The sequence below is a fragment of the Condylura cristata genome, unplaced genomic scaffold (assembly GCF_000260355.1).
Source record: "Condylura cristata isolate star-nosed mole 26May11 unplaced genomic scaffold, ConCri1.0 scaffold00012, whole genome shotgun sequence".
Taxonomy (NCBI): Eukaryota; Metazoa; Chordata; class Mammalia; order Eulipotyphla; family Talpidae; genus Condylura; species Condylura cristata.
The window spans coordinates 8,416,275-8,435,764 of NW_004567113.1; the positions used below are offsets into that span (position 1 = coordinate 8,416,275).

The following is a 19,490-nucleotide window of genomic DNA, read 5'->3' on the forward strand; positions in this document are numbered from 1 at the left end:
TTTTTTTCATCCCTGGAAAAGTCCCAGGTTTTGGTTTGCTGTGCTATAATCAAGTTTTTGAAGTGATCAGTATTTCAGGGAGATAGGAAAACAGGAAAAAAAAAAAGAAGAAGAAGCTCCATCTTAGGATTTTCACAAAAGCAATCATAGGTCATTGTTCATAAGCAAAATAAACCTCTGTGCTATTATGAGTTGAACTTTGTGGCTCTCAAAAAAATGTCAGTAAATCTGAGTATCAAGAGAAGTTCACGGTCTCCTTTCAAGTTGAGTATCTTATAGGCAACATTGACAACTAGAACTAGAAGTTCTGCACTGGACTGTTCATAAAGAGATAAAGCAATTAAGAATGACTAATCCTTCTACTGTTGCGCATGCAAACACGTTATGTAAATTATTATTGTGTTATTTTATGTAAAATTCATCCTTTGATTAGTCAGAAGACCCTTCTCTATCTAGTCCTATTTATCTTTTTTCAGGTTACAAGTAAATATGTGCTTAGGAAAGGAAAAAAACCTGACTGAAATGCTTTCACTTTCTTCAATGGCAATAAATAAGTAATTATAACTTTGCCCATTAATTATCTAAAACAATATGATAAAGAATATACAGTTAAAGGAAATATCTTTGCTTATGTTGCAGAAATATTCTTTATATGATAGATAAATGAGAGAAACCACAATAAATCACTTTCCAGTTTATATTAAACATGAATTTTTCCCTGGAAGAGCGAGTTTGCCTGAAGGAGTGATTGCATTCTAAAGGTGTTTTCTTACCTACTTACCTCATTTTTCAGCATTTTGAATCACATAGAGGATACCTTCTTAGTAGAAATTAAACTCCACCGCTAAGATCAAAGTTCCCAGGGAACTTCTTGCTTCCTCATCTTTTCTTTGGGAGCAACTACTATTATAGGCTTGGTTATATATTTGTTCAATATATCCTTGCTGGACTATATCTCACATACTTTAACTTTTACAAAAGCTATTTTCATCATACTACATGAATTTCAGTGATTCACTTATTCTTGAAAATTTCCAATTTCCTCTATGGTTTCCTCTTGCTGTGATATTCTTTCCTTCCCTTTCATCTCAAAATTTCCCTCCTTCCATAGTTACCCATTCCACTCTCTCTGCTATCTCTTCCACAACTAATCTAATGACAGAGTGATGATTTTTCAAGTCATATGTTCAGAACTGAACTCAGCTCTAGGTGTCCAGCACCTGTGAGACATTCCCTGTCAGCATTTGCCATAAACCCACTGGGCCCAAACAGAGCTCATTTTCCCACCTTTCCTTTTCCCTAAAAGGAAAAGTTCTGGACCAGCCAATATCATGGCAGAATTCTACCAAACACTTGAAGAAGAATTAACACTAATTCTTCTCAAGCTCTTCCAAAAAAACTGAAGAGCAGGGAACTTCTTCACATGAGGAAATGAGGCCCAGATCACCCTGATGCCAAAATTCGATAAGGACACTGGGAGAAAAGCAAATTACAGATCATTACCACTGATGAACATTGTGCAAAATCCTCAGCCAATTTGGCAATCCAAATTCAATAAGATAGTAAACATACTCCATCATCAAGTGGGATTTATCTCTGTTAGGCAGTTCCATAAATGCAAATGATATGCCACATTAACAGAGTGAAGGATAAAAATCATACTGTCTTGGCCCTCCCTTGTGGCGCAGCGGGTTAAAGCACAGCACTAAGAAGCTTAAGCCACCTCCGCATGAGTTCGATTCCCTCCTGCCCTGGAGGTGACCACATGCGCGGCAGACCCCTCCTGACCCGCCCGCTGCTCCCCTCAGCAGTGTACTTCATCGATCTCCCTGTTCTGCTCCCTACTCTGTTCCTGGTGAATCCTGTCACCCTCCGCATCTCTGGCCTGTACCCCCGTTCTGTATGAATAAATAAATCTTTAAAAAATCATACTGTCTTTGCAATAGATACAGAAAAATCATTTGACAAGGCTCAACATCCATTGACTTTAAAATCTAACCAAATTGATCTAGAAGGAATATACTCAAGGTAACAAAGATCCTGTGTAACAAGTTCACAGCTAACATGAAATACAATGATAAAAAGTTAAAAGTTTTTTCCTCTAAGAGCAGGAGCAAGATGAGGGTTTCCATTCTACCACTTCTAATCATCAGAGTGCTAGAGGTCCTATTCACAGCAATAAGGCAGCATAGAAAATTAGTCATCCAAATTAGAAAGGATAAAAGTGGCCTCTGTGTGCATATGACATGATTTTAAAAATTAAAAACACTGTTGACTACACCCATAAGCTATTTGAGTAAATGAATTATTCAAGAAAGTTGGAGGATACAAATTCACTATGCAAAAATAAGTTGTATTTATAAATACTGACAATTAACTAAAAAAAAAAGAAATCAAGAAAACAATTCTAAGGAAGCCTTTGAAATGCCTACAGAGTAAAAAAGCCAGGTTCATAGCCACATATTCACAAAATAAAATTGCAATAGAAGTGCTCAGCAATAGAAAAATACAAGTAGTGGGGTGAATTGGTGAGTTTGAACAGCAAAACAAAGTTGACAGTCCTTGAAAGAAAAATGGACCACCATGGCATGCATGGAGGACAACAGCTTGGCCAAAGAGGGTAGGAAAACTAATTCAACTGTGAGTATAGCCCTTCAGAGAAAAGGGCTTCTATTGTATGGACCCTCCCCTGCTCTGTGACTCATGGACCCATGCCCATAGGAGGGACATCTAAAATTAGGTTCTCTACTAAAGAAAGGGGTACACAGATTTGGAATGTAGGGAAAAGGGTGCCCCAGTGAAGAACTATCAAGGATGCAAAGTAGTGATTACTAGCTTGGACCTGAGGCTGCTAAACTAGAACAGTCAGTCCGGACCTGAGGTCCAACAGGTGGAACCAGGTTGGATCATTTTCTCATAGAAGAGGCTGTTACATGCAACCTGTGATTGGTATATGCAAAATACAGGCTGTCCTTCCACTCAAAGCCATAACTGAGATGACTGAATGTTCTCACTAACCAGAATTTAAACACCTGGACCATAATAATAGGTGCAAGTATCCCAGAACTAGGCTTCATAATTGGAAAGAAAAAAAAAATCCCATTTGTGACCCAATCTCCGATACAGTCCTCAACAATCTACATGCATTTCTTATTCACTGCCTAGAAGTGGAAGCCAACACAACTTTGAGTCATTTAGGCTAAGAAGCTGGCTTAAGAGAAAAATCATGGTAGATTTCCAACATCCAACTTGCTTACCTGCAGCACTATAGGAAGCTTAAACTCTTAACGCTCACTGACAGTACTGCCAGTCTCATCTTGCTGTTGGCCTTTACCAGTACCAGTACCCTCACCATTTCAGCAGGTGCCGAGGCTATGGTCTGTAAAATGACAAACTCCTGAATAACCTGGGTTAAAAATATAGGATTATACCCACCTTCTTGTAGTAGGGGTAGAAAGTTAATTTACTATGATAAGAAAAGGAAACTCCCTATTGCAATCCATTAAAACTAAATTTGAAGAGACAGAAGAACATATTACTAATGCTGGAGCAAAAATACACCTGAGAGAAATCTCAGTCCACTAGAACTGCATGATATGCATGAGGAGAAGTTTAAGAGAACAATTTTAACAACGTTTAATGAAGTAAGAAAAATAATGGATGCTGTAAAATGGGAAAGAATAAATAGCAAGGTAGTATGAGACTGTTACATCTAGAACTAATGAATTTGAGAAATACTTTAATTGATTTAAAAATACAATGGATGATCCAGGTGTCCTAGGAATAGTAAAAAATCTGTTTCTACTGAAGTACATTAAAAACATTGACAAATATGAGACAAATCAGAAATGAAGAATGAGGGAGTAAGCGGTAAACTAGTAGATTACATTAAAGATTAGAAATAAAAATTATTTCATCATGGGGAAGTTATATAGCTTTTCTCTAAGCTATTCCATATTTATAAAATAAGCGGGTTCACATTATAAAATCTCTTAGTTCATGAAAGTCATTTAGTAAAAAAAAAATTGCAATAGAAGGCCTCAGCAATAGAAAAATGCAAGTAATAGAGTAAATTGGTGAGCTTGAGAGCCCAGTGACAGAGAACATATAAATAGAACAATGATAAAAAAAAAGAATCAAAGAGATAAAACACTCTGTAATCTTTTGGGGGTAATGTAAAGGGAGATAACATCCATTTTAGGGGTTCGCATAAGAAGTAGAGAAAAAAAACAGCTTTAGCAACACAATATTTGCTGAGAACCATCACCATCTAAGAAATGAAACAGATGTATGGATCCAAGATGACCAAACATTTCCAGACAAATAATACCAGACCAACATACTCCAAGGACATCATAATAAAATTTTGAAAGCCATTGACAAGAACAGACTACTGAAAGCATTAAGAGAAAGAACAATCTATAAAGGAATACCTATGAAACTATCCTTGGATTTTCAGTGGAAATCTTACAATGATGGGATTAGAACGATGTAAAGTACTCCAGGAAAAACACTTCCAGCCTAGATTATTTTCATTCAAGATTGTCATTCAAAACAAAAAGAGTTTACGTGTCTTTCCTGAAGAGCAAAAATTAAAAAATGTCTCAATACCAACCCATGTATGAAAGAAGTATTAAAGAGTCTATGATAAAGAAACACCATCACCACAAAAAAAAAAAAAAAAAAAAACAACCAGAATAATGATACCTACATAATACAATGTGGAGAAGGAGCAGAATAAGTTTGAGACCAGACCAAACAACAAGGCAGAAAAACAGTCCACCGTGTACAAACTTGAGTAGAAACTTCAAACAAAATCAATAGAAGTAACATATAATGGAACTTATACAAATATAGATCACTGAAGTTCATATGGAATCACAAAAAAAGAAAAACTAAGATAGCCAAAGCTCTCCTGACTGAAAAGTGGAAAAGGGAGGTACCATAATTGTGAATTTCAGACTATACTGTAAATTTCAAAACACTTAAAACAGCATGGTACTGAAACAAAAATAAATGTAGACCAATGGCATAGAGTTGAGGCCCAGAAATAAAACCATACTTTTATAGACAAGTAATCTATGTTACTGGAACAAGGAAAAAGTCTCTTCAACAAATGGTGCAGGGAAAATTGAGCTGACACGTGTAAAAGAATGAAACCTGACTGTCATCTCACACCATACACAAAAACCAATCAAATTGGATGTAAAACCTAAAACCATAAAGTACACAGAAGAAAACATACGCAAAACATTCCATGACATAGTTCAAAAACATCTTTGCAGACTCATCTTCAGCAGCAAGGGAAACAAAGGGGAAAAACAACTGAAACTATATTAAACTAAAAAGCTTCTATGCAGTGAAGGAAACAATGACCAAAACAAAGAGACACCCTACTCAATGGGCGAAAATATTTGCACACCGTACATCTGATATGAAATTGGTAACAAAGATCTACAGAGAGTTTATACTTTTCAAGTAAAAGAAAACAACCCAAGCAAAAAACAGAGGAGCTAAATAGGCATATCTCCAAAAAAGATATGCAAATGGTCAACAGACATATAAAAAGCTGTTCATCACCACCTATAATCATGGAAATGCCCATCAAAACCACAGTGATAAACCACCTCGCATTTATGAGAAATGGCTCAGATAGGCAGATAGATAGTAGATAGACAGACACACACACACATATAAACCAGGAATAAGTACATGAGGATGTGGAGAAAAAAAGGACTCTATTACACTATTGGTGGGAATGTAGATGGTTCAGCTTCTATGGAAAAAAAGTGTGGACATTCCTCAAAAGACTGAAAATTATCTACCTATGACTCCGCAATTCCACTCCTATATATCTATCCACAGAGTACAAAACCACTAATTCAAAAGGAAACCTGCACACCTCTGGTGATAGCAGCACTTCTTACAATAGCCAAGATAATGAAAACACCTTAAATGCCCCAGAATAGATGAGTGAATCAAGAAATTGGGGTGTATTTATACACAGTGGAATACTATTCAGTGTCAAAAAGGATAAACTCATGTCATTTGCAGCAACATGGGTGGAACTGGAAGGAATTGATCTAAGTAAGCCAAAAAAGAAAAAGAAAAATATCAGATGGTTTCACTTACATGTGGAATCTAGAGAAGCCAAACAAAGGGTCAAATTGTAAGCCCAACTCTTGAAAGTAGTCAGTAGATGTGATAAAGTCAAGAGTAGATGGGAAGGAAGAAGCGGAGAGGAGAAAATGGAGGTGGGGAGAACACAGTGGACTATGGTTGAGTACTGAGGGAACTTTGGTTCTAGGAAGACAATGGTGACTACACCTGTGGGGAGAAATCCAATACTGTGGAAAAAATAAGGGTGTTTAAAAAAGAAATAGAAGATTCAGCACCTATTTGTGATAAAAACACTAAACAGAAGGTACAGAAGAAACTTAACAACAACAAAAAAATGTCACAGACTATGTGACATATGTCTCAGACTTACTGCAGACACAATACTTAATGGTGAAAACCTTAAAACTTTCCCTTTTAGATTGGGGAAAAGGATGCCCACTATCACCACTTTTGTTTAACTTAGTATAGGAGGTTTTAGCTAACCAGGTAGCAACAGGAAATAAATGGAATCCATAGTATAAAAGAAGTGAAATTATGATTATTCTCAGATGACATAATACTACATATGAAAATTCCTTATGTGAATAAGTTCTGGGGGTATAATATGCAGCATAGTACTGTAGTTAACTAACATGTTATATACTAGAAATTTGCTAGAGTCAATCTTAATAGCTGTTACCATAAAAATAAAATAATGGGGGAAGATCTTAGATGCATTAATACGACTGAAAATGGTGATTATTTCACTGTGTGTGTGTGTGTGTCAAGGAACATTTTACATCTTAAAAATGTACAATTTATTCTTACAGGAAAAATTTTAATTACCCTCCATGTAGCATGTTTTGAACTATATCACAGTTTTGTTGAGTAGCCCTGTGGAAAGAATTTCTGATCTGAAAAGTAATTTTGTATGAAGAATGCATAATTTGGAAGATTTATTCCTTCATTTCACAAGTGCTTACTGAGTTCAGTGATCATCTGAGGTCACAAATCCAATATTTAATTGATGTATCTTTGGTTCTTCTATAAAAATTGTCACCATCTGTCTTCTAATATGAGTTACTTCATCAGCTGTTTGTTTCAAACAACTTTGCACCCACGGGAGTATCCGACAGACATATATTTACTACATACTTCACTGTGCTGCCGTCATCATTGTTATTGTTGTGATTTACATGCCTTCTGTTGGATTTCAATTCCACTCGCTTAATCTATCTGACCTAGACTCGCAGAATTTCAGATCTGATTCTAAAATGGAATTTTGTGTGTTAGGCTTCTCTCTGTGTTCCTTAGACAGTACTCACCCAAGGGAACTCTGTACTATTCACCCTGAGAGTTACCACAGAAGTCAGGACACCCACATTTTCTCTTATGATCCCCAATAACTTTGCCATATTCTGACAAGGATTATGGTCCTGCTGTTGCATTTCTCTCAGTAGCATGCTGCTTATTGAAACAGGAGCAATCCAGTGTTTTATGAGATTCACAACTTCCCTGTGCAGCTCTGCCCTAACAGATATGTGTGCCTTGTGATGTTTGCCAAACAACCCTTTGTGTTAGAGCCACATATTACAGTGGTGCATTTCATAAGACTCAGACTTCCAATGATATTAATAATGAAACAATTTCAAAATGTTAAATGTACCCATTGTCCTTCAAGCCACTTAATCTGTTAACTCCTTCAATTAAATGTGACTTTATTTGTGAAGCCCAGTCTGCAACAGAAAGTAGTCATTTCCATCCTGTGTTTGCACTTCATAAAGGGCACTCCACTTACTTCCTGAACATGTGTTTGTTCCCTATACTGTTTCATTCTGCTACTTGGAGCCAAGTTTCAGAATTTTTAACTGACTAGTGAAGCAGAAATGAAATTAGGATTGTTAACTACAAGAGTTATAACCATATCATGTACAATATAATTTGGAAATCACTAATTACCACAGGTGTCCTGCTGACTCTGTAAGATTTGCTGCAATAGCTCCCATGAGTGGAGGAATGTTTGAAAAGCACCTTATGAAAGCAAAGTTGTCAGCCTTACTTCACAGTTCTAACATTTTCTGAAATGTTCCCACTCTCTGCCCTTTGGAACAGATTTGTAGAAAAATAGATTTGAAGAAGTCCCCAAGGTCTCAGACTGGCATAGAGAAAAACATCTAATTCTGTCTTGCGCATAGTTTTCTAATCTGTTCTTAATGCCAGTAGCCCCCGTGATAAATATTCCAAGGTTTTCTTTGATAAAGTATTTTATATAAGCTGAATTCCTATCAAAAATATTTTCCTGTGTTTTCACTTGAATATCCTTTCATTCTTATTGTTCATTTTCTAAATCTCTGATTTTTATCTAAGTATTTGGGTTATTAAAGAATAGCTCTCTACCTGTTCGCCAAAATATGTTGCTTAATACAATTGCTTCATACAAATGTTGACATTTTACTGGAATCCAAATTTCAAGGTTAAAAAAATGTATTTTTATGTTACAACTCTGTGGAGAAAATAGGTAATAGTAAGGAAATATAATTCCAGATGTCTTCTAGTAGCATACAGCAAAGTATATCTGGACTGCTACAGTGTTAACTGAACTTATTTCAGTAACTTAAAGTCAACCAAGTCTTACTGAACACAGTCTATACACTGCACACTTTTCACTGGATTTGAGAAGCCAGAGAGGACTAAGCCATCACCTTTAACCTTTGGGCGTCTACCACTTCATCAAATAAGACAAACTTAAATATGGCTAAGAGTGATACATAATGCAGAGATTTAAAAGTGGCACAGCAGAGGTACTGTACCAACAGAAGATTTCTCTTGATAAAGTTCAAGTCATTGAAGACCTTTAAAAAACTGTCTTAATCTATCTTCTTGATTTTTTCTACTATAATCTTATCTTGAATCCAATAATAAACACATTTTAGCAATATATAGTTCAGTGATTTTACACATCTGTATCTTTGCTTCTCTTTATCAGGACTGCCCATGTCCCTCTTTATCAATAGTCATTTAAAGTTCATCTTCTCTATGAAGCTCCCTCTAACTCCTGCCATTAGAATCATGCAATATATGTCTTGTAGAGAGTTCTCTTTCCTTAACAGATGTTCTGAATGCTCACATGGTAACTTGCATCAGTATTTCATTCCTTTGTATGGAATATCCCATTGAGTGTATGCACCTTATTTTGTTTATTCATCAGAAGCTGGACATGGAGGTTGCTTCAACTTTGCCTATTGTGAATAATGCTTTCATGGATATTTGTGAACAAGTCTTTCTATGGACATCTTGGGTACCTGTCCAGAAATGAAATTGCTGAGTCATAGGATAGCTTTCTGTTTAACTTTTCTGACTCAATATATTTTTTCACAGCAGCTGAACCATTTTTCATTCCATTTCAACAATCTGTGATCCTTTCGGATTCTCTACATTCTCACCAATACTTGCTATTATCTGACTATTATAACAGCTTGCCAAATGTAGAATGGTATATTATTGTAGTTTTTATTTATATTTCTGTAATGATTAATAATATTGAACATATTTTCATGTGTTTATTAGCCTTTTTTATGTCTTTTTTGAAGAAATTTCAATTCAAGTCATTTACCCATTTTCATATTGGGTTATTTATCCTTTTATTGTTTAGAGCCTTGTCCCTTCAGGGGCAGGCTGCACACTGCATCAAGTGATCTTGCTCTATATCTCCCTGAGAGGTCCTCAGCCTCCACAAGCCTGATTGGACTGTTTTCAATCCTAACCTTCTGATGGGACCATTTAGCACCAGTCAGCTCATTTTCCATTTTGCAGTCTAGTGCAGTAAATAATAAATAATGAATGAATAAACTAACAAAGTAAACTTGAAGCTGATTGGTCCATTTTATAATCCTAGAGTCAGATTTAAAAGCGGAAAAAACCCAGTCCAAGATGCACTCAGATCAGTGCAGGCTCTTGGGCTATGGTAAGCCTCACTGGAGCTTCAGGCATAATTCTCTGCGATATTGATTTAAAGGAATTTTTTATCATTCTTAAAATCTTGCTATTTGCAACAACATGGATCAACCTTGAAGGTATAATGCTAAGTAGAATGAGCCAAAGAAAGAAAGACACCAGCATACGACTTTATTAGTATGTGGAAAACAAATAAATTAAACAAAGATAAGTTCTCAGACTATGAGAACAAAATAGTGTTGCTAGAAGGGAAGGGGAAAAGGAGGTACATAAATCAGATAAAATTGGTCAGTTATATTGTGGTAAATGGGAAGTAGGCTTTAGTTTTGAATTTAATATATATATATACCTACCCAGATTTTGATTTATCATTCTGTGCACTCAAAACACAATGTTACAATCAATGTTAATTCAATTTAAAAAAACATACTCAGGTCATTTAAAATGTACTTTGAATGTTGGCACCAGTAATATGGCTTGTTTTTAAATGTGTCCTACTTCTGGAAACCCAACTAATATCTACTTCCTCTTATTTTCTTTTAAAATACATTTATTGGGTTAATTCAAGGTACTTTGTGTTATGCATTAAAGTAAGTAAATTTTTCCTGCCAGTGTGTTGACATTGAGAGACTGTGTTTCTGCTCAGTATATCATCTCTCAGAAATATAAAGAGTTTATTTTATGGCCCATGTATACAGAATCAGCCAATTGGGTATTACTTTATGCTAAACAATTCTGTATTTCTCTTAAAAAAAAAAACACTAATGCCTACTTGTCTCCACTAGGAATATCACTTAACAGGTAAAAAGGTTATTGGGAGAATCAAAGGCAATAGATCTCAGGTGTGGTAGCAGCAGTTGTGTAGGCTTGGGCTTACTTTATGAGGACAGAAACACAATTATGTGGATTCCCAGGGGAGGTTTGGAGAAAGTCATGCCCAGGGAGTCCCCTTCCAGGAAAATGTACTGAAGCACTTATTTATTGGCAGTCATCTCTAACCTAGATTCCATCTGGCAAAAAAATGTGCATTTTTCCCTATCCCAGAAAGTTGGAGAACAATTATGTAAGTGGTCACAAAGAATTTATTTTTAACCACTTTTTAGGGGGGAATAGCAGTCTCTCAGTTTTTGGAAGAAATTCATGTTTTTAAGGAAAAATAGAGGAAGTTCCTGAATGTTTCTATGTAATTGTATGTTTGTGTGCCATAATTATAATTGTTTGTGTGTTGGTTTTAAATCATTATTCAGTCTTTGTGCTGAATATTTTGAATCTTACTTTCTGTGTTGGAGGTGTTGGAACCAGTTGTTAAAAACAGTATTTAACAAGATAAAGGAAATCCTCACAGCACAGCTCTAACCGCTGAGATTTTTTAATCTTGCTGATTGCAATCCCAATCTTCTATCTCTGCTAAGGACAGTGCTCTGCAGGATCTTTGAATCCAAAAATTAAGCCTTCTGAGCCTTTTGAGAGAATCCAGTGAGGTTAGTAGATGTAGTTTAATGAAATAAGCCCATACACAGTTTTGAAAGTAAGATTCATCATTAGCATTAAAGAGGTATGTCTTTGGAAAGATGATTGTATAAATCTATCCCTATGAAATTTTTTTTCAGTAATCTTCTAATAAAGACTACATCCGTCTAATAAATAAGTGAGAAAACATTTTAATTTTGTTGATTTTACTAGTTTTCTTTATATATATATATATATATATATATATATATATATATATATAGTTACTGGAGAAAACGCTGGTGATGCATATTGTATGATAATATACATCTGAAAATGTTTTTAAAAATAATTTTTTTGAAATAGAAATTTCTTATTCCTATTAGTACAAGCCTGTTCTGTCATTATTTTTTTTTTAAAGATTTATTTACTTATGCATACAGAACTGGGGTACAGGCCAGAGGCACAGGGGCAGTGAGAGGATTCACCAGAGACAGAGTGAGGAGCAGAACAGGCAGATCATCTAAGTACACTGCTGAGGGGAGCAGCGGGCAGGTCAGGAGAGGTCTGCCTGCTCCATGTGGGTGACCTCCAGGGCAGGCAGGGATTGAACTCATGCCTAAGTGGCTTTAGCGTCTAAGTGCTGTGCTTTAACCTGCTGTGCCACCAGGGAAGATCCTGTTCTGTCACTATTTTCTAAATCTTATATGTAAGGTTTTATAATTCTGTTTTGGTTTGGTTTGATTTGATTTACATAAAACAACTGATAACCCACCTATCATTTCCATATATTAATTCATAATAAGAGAAATAAAATTAAGAACACAATTTAAAACTTGATTTTTTAACTTTTTTCTTATATTCCTCTTTTCCTCCACACCTCACCACATTCATGTCATTTCCCCTTTGAAACTACACATATCTCTCTCTCTCTCTCTCTCTCTCACATACACACACACACACTCACACACACAGAGTGTGGACTTGGGGTAGCAGAAGAGGTTTGTTCTGATTTACTATATATTTTTTTTATTTCAACAATCGTTATAAAACCATGTAGACTTTATTAAATATACATACTCATTTAATATAAACCATAGACCAAAAGAAATGATTGTTTAGTGTTTATAACCTATAACCAATTGATGGTAGTTATTATCCATGGGAAAGTATAATATTTTATCACTTTATGAGTTATTGTATGTGGAAAGACTGTGTCATTCAGGTACTAGCTTCAGTTCAGTAACTTTCTGAGTGTTCAAATTAACCAGCTTCTTCATTCCACACCTATTAAAATGAGGCCAGCACAGATAATAATGTTGTTTTTCATATACATATACCACCCCTCTGGTTCCTTCTGTTTTTCGGGGGAAATGCATTTATTGTTATTGCTATGACAGTCATACCCTTTGATGAACCATGGAGTTCATTAATGTTCTAGCACAAATTACTAGAAAACAAGTTTAATTATAATCCTATGCAGTGATTCCAGAATATCTAAATTATAGTACTCCAAAAAACATGGCTTCCTATCTTCTTATCAAACTTTTAAGAAAGAAATTATTTTAATAGTCCATTTAGTCTTTGGAAAAATCAACCTGATTTTTTAAAACCAACATATGAAAACAAATTTATGTCGCCAAGAAATGTTCTTGGTTCTTTGGTTGTTAACAAACTGATGTTGCAATTAAACCAAATGGCACCATGTAATTTTTTAAGCAATTGTTGCTCTTGATAGCACAAGGGCAAACACACATATTACCAAACTCTTGGAAAATACTGAAGAAGTTATGTAAGAAAAGTAAAAGTCTGCAACCCAGCTGAAGTGTGGAAAAGAAAATAGACAAGCTAGGATACTTACTAGCTGTTTTTAAATGCTTAAGAGACTTGCATAGAATGTTACTTTTTTATATCTCTGCCATTCATCGCACTTTATTGGATAACCCTAAGAGTTAATTTCTTTAGCCAGTTGTTGGTTGTCATTATTCTCTGAGCCTACATGAGGTCTCTGCTCTGAGTGGAAGTCTGCAATGATATCTGTTAAAAAAAATAAATAAATAGTGGATAGAAAAATTATTGATATATTCAAATCTAATCAAAATCCTATACTTCAGTCTCTGGAAATATGATTTATCAACTTATTCAACACTTACTGAGTCTGCTCAGTATAGTGAATGCAGAAAAGATAAATAAACCTCCTCCCAATAGGGAAAAAACATATAATTTAGATAATACTAAAATTATATGGAAAAAATAAATAGCATAAGGTATATAAAGGGTTACGTGAATTAAAAGAAGCAAGAGATTTCTTCCAACTGCCTTTGCTGAAGTTTGGGTAGAATTTTCCAGGAGATAAATGGAATGGCAAAAATAATCCAGGCAGAGGATTAGTTCAAAATAGATTGTAATATAATACCCACGTATGTCTGGATTGGTTTCCTTACGCGGCAGATCAGATCAGCTGAATTGGAGAGTGGTATATATTAGGTGAATCAGTAAAAGTCTTAGCATCTCTATTAAAAGAATTAGGATTCCTTTAAGAGGTAGTTGAAGGCCCTCCTTGGTGGCTGAATGGGTTGGAGCACAGGACTGCAAGCTGACCGCAGCCTCCTCATTGAGCGTTCAGTCCCCGCCCCAAAGGTGATCCACATGGAGAGGCAGACCTCTCCTGTTTAGCCCCCTGCTCCCCTCAGCAGTGTACTTCATCTCTGTCTATTCTGCTCCCCACTCTGCCTCTAGTAATCCTCTCACCACCCCTACACCTCTTAAAAAAAAAAAAAGTCATTGGAAGCTTTTTGAAATTTCTGAGCAGAATAAGTATTCAGATCCTAACCATAGTAAGAAATTCAATTCACTCTCCTAGTGAAATGTATATACTGTAGAAAGGGTGGAGACAGAAGAGTCATTTTGAAGATTATCATAAGAGTGCAGATGACTAAAGCTAACTGATGAAAGAGACATGGCAATCAGCAGATTTGATTAGCAAAAGGAGAGAGCAGTAAAGCTGACTCATACGTTTGATAAAATTCACAAAGAGAATAATAGCATCATTAATAAGAACAGGCAGGAGGAGAAATTTGGGAATCAGATACTATGAGTGTATATTAATTAAGCTGATAATAATTATTAAGGAGTTCTTACTTTCCAGGCATGACCTCACTTACCCCTTAGAACAACTGCACAACTTTTAAACAGCTTACCCAAAGTTTAAATTGCTGGTCTGTGGTAGAGTGAGAATTTTAGTTACCAGGATTATAACTCCAGCAGTTTATTAGCCCTGATGAAATGTCTGTATTGAATAGTATTTGATAGGAAGGTAAAAAGGGAGGAAAGAGAAGTAAAATAAAAAAAGGATGGTATGAGCATGGATAATGGAGAATTCCCAGGAAAGATCACAGAGAGCTAAAGACTTTCAGAAAACAGAGCTTGTACATTTCTAAAGAGAGTGGGAAAAAATCAAAGGCATTTAAATGCAATGAACAGAAGTGCATTGGTGACCTTAATAGCAGTTTCAGAAAAGTGATGAAGTCTATAAAGCCTGGTGGCATATGGTAGCAAAGTAACTTTCTCATGTGTGTATCAGGAAGGGTTTCAATTGAAGTTATAGGAAAGTTCAGGCTTCTTCCAGTTGAAGGAGATAATAACGAGTTGCAATAAGAGGTTTGAGTCAACTCAGAACACCTTCTCCTAGACTAGGAAGAGGTCCAAAAGAATGAGGCAAGGGGTTTGTGTGTGTGTGTGTGTGTGTGTGTGTGTGTGTGTGTGTGTGTGTGTGTGTCAGTGCAACAAACTCATAAATGCAGCAAAATAGATCAAGGAAACTCACTCATAGTTGATCTTGACTTTCTAAATTTAAGGGATGAGTTAATTAGTGACTGTGTTCGTATTTGTAGCACTGTAAGAGGCTTGTAACAGTTTCTGCAGCAGTGAAGTGAAAAATCATTTACAAATAACTGAAAAGGTTGCCACACAGTATTGGCAGTTCATGCTGAGGTTAAATAGCATGATTTTTTAGTATAACTAGTTGCCAGTTATATGACTTTCTTTTGCAATGTTTTGCAGTCTGGTAGTGGAGAAACTCAGCTGACAGAATTTAGAGAGGGTGAAGGAGCAGAGCGAGCTTGAGAACCTGTTTCTGAAAGAACTTAATAGCAAGGAGAGCTAGAAATATGCCTGTTCTAAGCTGTCTGATGATTTGTTTGGGTGCAGGTTGTCAGCTGCAGACAGAAAGACAGCTGAAGAGTGCTAAGGAAATGAAGCACAGTGAGTGTATGCTCTATAACAATGCACATTCAGGGGCTCTGTAAGGAGGAAATCGTGGTCAGGCAGAACTGACAAGAGTTCAGGGAACAGTGCTCCTGCCACTTGACTATAAGATACTGGTGTGAGGATGTAAAATCAAACTTGCTGGTGCCCTCCCTGGTGGCACAGCAGGTTAAAGCAGAGCACTAAGATGCTAAAGCCACTTCAGCATTGAGTTCAGTCCCTGCCTAGGAAGTGATCACATGGCATAGCAGACCTCCCTGACCAGCCTGCTGCTCCCCTCAGCAGTGTACTTCATCAGGCAGCCTATTCTGCTCCCCACTCTATCTCTGGTGAAGCCTTTCACTGCCCCTGCACCTCTGACCTGTACCCCAGTTCTGTGTACATAAAAAAATAAATCTTAAATAAATTAAAAAAAAAAAACCAGAAATAATCAAGGAAGGTAAGTGATGGAGGACTCAGACAGTGGGCATGGTAGAGATAAGGAGTATAGTCCAGGTACAAATTCACAAGTGACCATCAAGTTATACCCAGAAAATAGACCAAGAGCATCAAAAGAAAGAGATTGTCATAAAGACTTGGAAGGGCAACTAATTACTGGATTATAGTGCTAGATGGCTTTCGAAAAATGACCTATGACATTTTCACTGTGTGATACATCACAGCACGGAATGTTGATAGAAAGGCCTAATTTATCAGGAAATACATGTGAAATCAGGTGTGATATTTAAGTGTTCCTGTTCATCAGTATTTTACCTCTAATAATCACTGAATGTAAGTTGTAGTTCAATTTAGCATCTTTTGTAGTTCTGGGTCATCATTTCAATTTTAACTATTTCTAAAAAATTTATTTGTGTTGTATAAAATCCTCTAAAATCTCATGTAGAGTAAAGGAAGCAATGTGGTATTGCTGTGTTCTGGAGCAAATCTGAGTAGTTCTGAGTCAAAATTCTCCTCTGCCACTAATTTTTCATGGGACATTGAACTCATACGAAATACAGTTTTCTAGTACCACATTTACTAAGCACTAAAGTAGATGTCATGATATATAACAGTTATCATCTTACTGAAGCAGTTCATTGACATGTTAAGAGATTTTATTTGAAAAATGAATAATCACACATATATCATTACTGGAAATCAGAATTTCTGAATCTAGAATATAAAAGGAATATATTAACAATTTCTACTCAAGTAAATGTAGGTCTTCAATCAGCTTCCATCATTTTAAAAGGCTGATTTAATTATGGTATTTGATCATAATATCTAAACATAAATTTCAGCATGACCAATACATAATGTAAGGATTTAGTCAAATAAAAATGTTCTTATTAGAAGACATAGGGAAGGAAAGTAGATACCTATCATTGAAAGTTTGTATTTTAAAAGCAGAATTATGAGTAGTCTTTAAAAAATCTTAGAAAAATTATAGAGGAGAAGGGTACTTACAAGGCCCCACTTTTTCAGAGGACTCTGGCTGTCTGCCCTCCACAGAAATAATGCTCTGGGTTTTATGGTAACGCTTTGCTACTCTCTGATGTGAAAAATCAATGTATATGTACTATTGTCCTTGAGATGTATGAAATCTATGTATGACTTAGCAATTACTTTCATTAAAATAACACATACATATTCCATACTGAAGAAGAAGATATAAGGGAAAGCTGGATAATTTACAGCTAAATAGCAGACCTTATATAAAATATAATCTGGTGTTCAGAGTAAGTAGTCAGCCAAAAAAAGTAAATAATACACACACACACACACACACACACACAAAGTTCTTGACATTCTTATAGGAAAAGTGAGTATATAAATAAACACATTCCATTTTATACAGATAAAAACCAGAAATAATAACTTGAATTCACCTCTATGTGTGTCGATGTTTTGACCCCTTGAAAGCCTGGACAGTCTTAGGGCATGTATTATCCCCAGAAGTGGGAGCTACGTGCCTTGGGTGATGTCACCAGTGACTAGTAGCCACCGCAGTGTAATGCAGTGTAAACAAACAGAGACAGGAAATAAAAGTGGGTAGAGCAGGGGTCTAGAAGCACGCCTACCTCCTAGCGAAGTATGACGCCTTTTTATGCCAGTGATTTGTTTGATTAATTTATTGTTTTTAAGAAGGAAAGGGGACATAGTCTTTTCCTTTTGCCACAGAAACCTTTAGTTTCGGAGGCAATGTCTTTCCTTTAAATGGATTTCCTTCTTGGCAGCGTCTGTAACATTGTGAACTGAGAGACTTTGCTCTTGCTGCAGTAATTGGTTGCTTTCCCCAGACTGACAAGCTTGTCTGTGGAACTGCTAAAAGGAAAGTTTCGTGTTACCAGAAGTAGGCAAGCCCACTGAGGAGCTGGAGCTGGAGGAGGAGGAAGAAGAGGAAGAGGGACAGAGGAGGAGCTGGAGGAATAGGAGGAGGCACTTAGCCTAAGAAGCAGTGCTTTTAAGCACAGAGGCAGCTGCTCCTTTGATTGGCTGGATGGTTGTTCAGCTGCTTCCCGGGAACAAAAGGTCAAAGTGGACTGCAGTGTAAATGTAGAGAGGCAACCGATAAAATAGCATTGCTTGGAGAAGTTTGGAGGCTGAGAACAGCAGTGCGCTGGCTAACTGCAGAGCAAGTGACTTCTCCAGCTGTGAGGTGCAACCTCCCGTCCAGACCCAGCCGAGCCACTGTAAGAAGACGTTCACTGTACAGACGGCCACACTTGCATTGAAGAAGCAGTGTGAGGATCCCTGGCAAATTTATTTGCAACAATGGCTTGTGAAATCATACCTCCGCAAAGGTAGTGTTCCTTGCCCCCCCCCTTTTTTTTTTAATTCTAGTCTGTATTTTCTGAATAACATAAAGACATGAATAACTTTGCCAATTGCTTGGCACTTTTTGCTAACATGCTGCAGTTTGTGTAGGGTCTATTGTACAGGATGTTCTTCCCCAAGATCAGATTAGAAAAAAATATTGTACGGCTTCCTTCACTATCATTTGAAAAAATACCGTCCGGCTTCCTTCACTGTCATTTATGCCCAATTTCTTGTCTGTTTCACATGATGATTTAGTTATTTCATTTCTTCAATTAAAATAAAGAAAATATCTTTGAAAGCTGTAGAAGAAACAGAAACTGAAGAATTTATTGAGCAGATTTATAATAAAACAGAATCGCTTCTTATCAATATTACAAAGCTGTGGAGACCTTTAAACTCATTTTACAAGATGTTTATAAGCCAAAAACCATTTTAAAATGCCTCTTAGAATCCTTTCCTCTGTAGTTCAGATTTAGGCAAGCCTGTTCTACCAATTAGTACATTATAATCAATGGACATAAACAGTGAGGCTAATACTTCCCCAAGATTAATCCTAAATAGTTGAGATACATAAATGACACTTTAAAACAAACTGCTCTGTGAGAATGATTGGGCACAAGACACTATTTTGCCATTAATTACTATAATGTGGATTGTGGAATAATTATTCTAAATCAAAAAGCTAAATTTAAACAAAAAGACTTGCTTAAAAGAATTCTGCTGGTAAACTAATAGGTGAATAATGTTTCCTAGAATGTTAAATTTGGGAATCACCTCTGCAATGACGGGGTCAGTCCTCCAGTTTCACAACAGGAAAACTGAGGCACAAAGGAAGTCTCAGAGTTGCCCAATCCACAGCTTATGATTTTTTTAGATTACTTTTATCAAACATATTATCATATTTCAACTCTAACTGCTTGTGG

General features: G+C 36.1%; 1 protein-coding gene across 3 annotated transcripts in view; it reads left to right on the plus strand.

The window, feature by feature from the left end:
* Positions 1–19,490, plus strand: part of FAM13A (family with sequence similarity 13, member A) — a 438,275-nt gene that overhangs the window by 328,946 nt on the left and 89,839 nt on the right. The window contains exon 1 of one of the 3 annotated variants that reach the window (XM_004681127.2): positions 18,215–18,551. The exons of the other annotated variants lie outside the window; for them this stretch is intronic. Within the exon in view, the coding sequence (XP_004681184.2) occupies positions 18,523–18,551 (29 nt within the window). The 5' untranslated portion in view covers positions 18,215–18,522. Of the gene's footprint in view, positions 1–18,214; positions 18,552–19,490 lie in introns of those variants that run through there. 3 annotated transcript variants of the gene reach the window in all.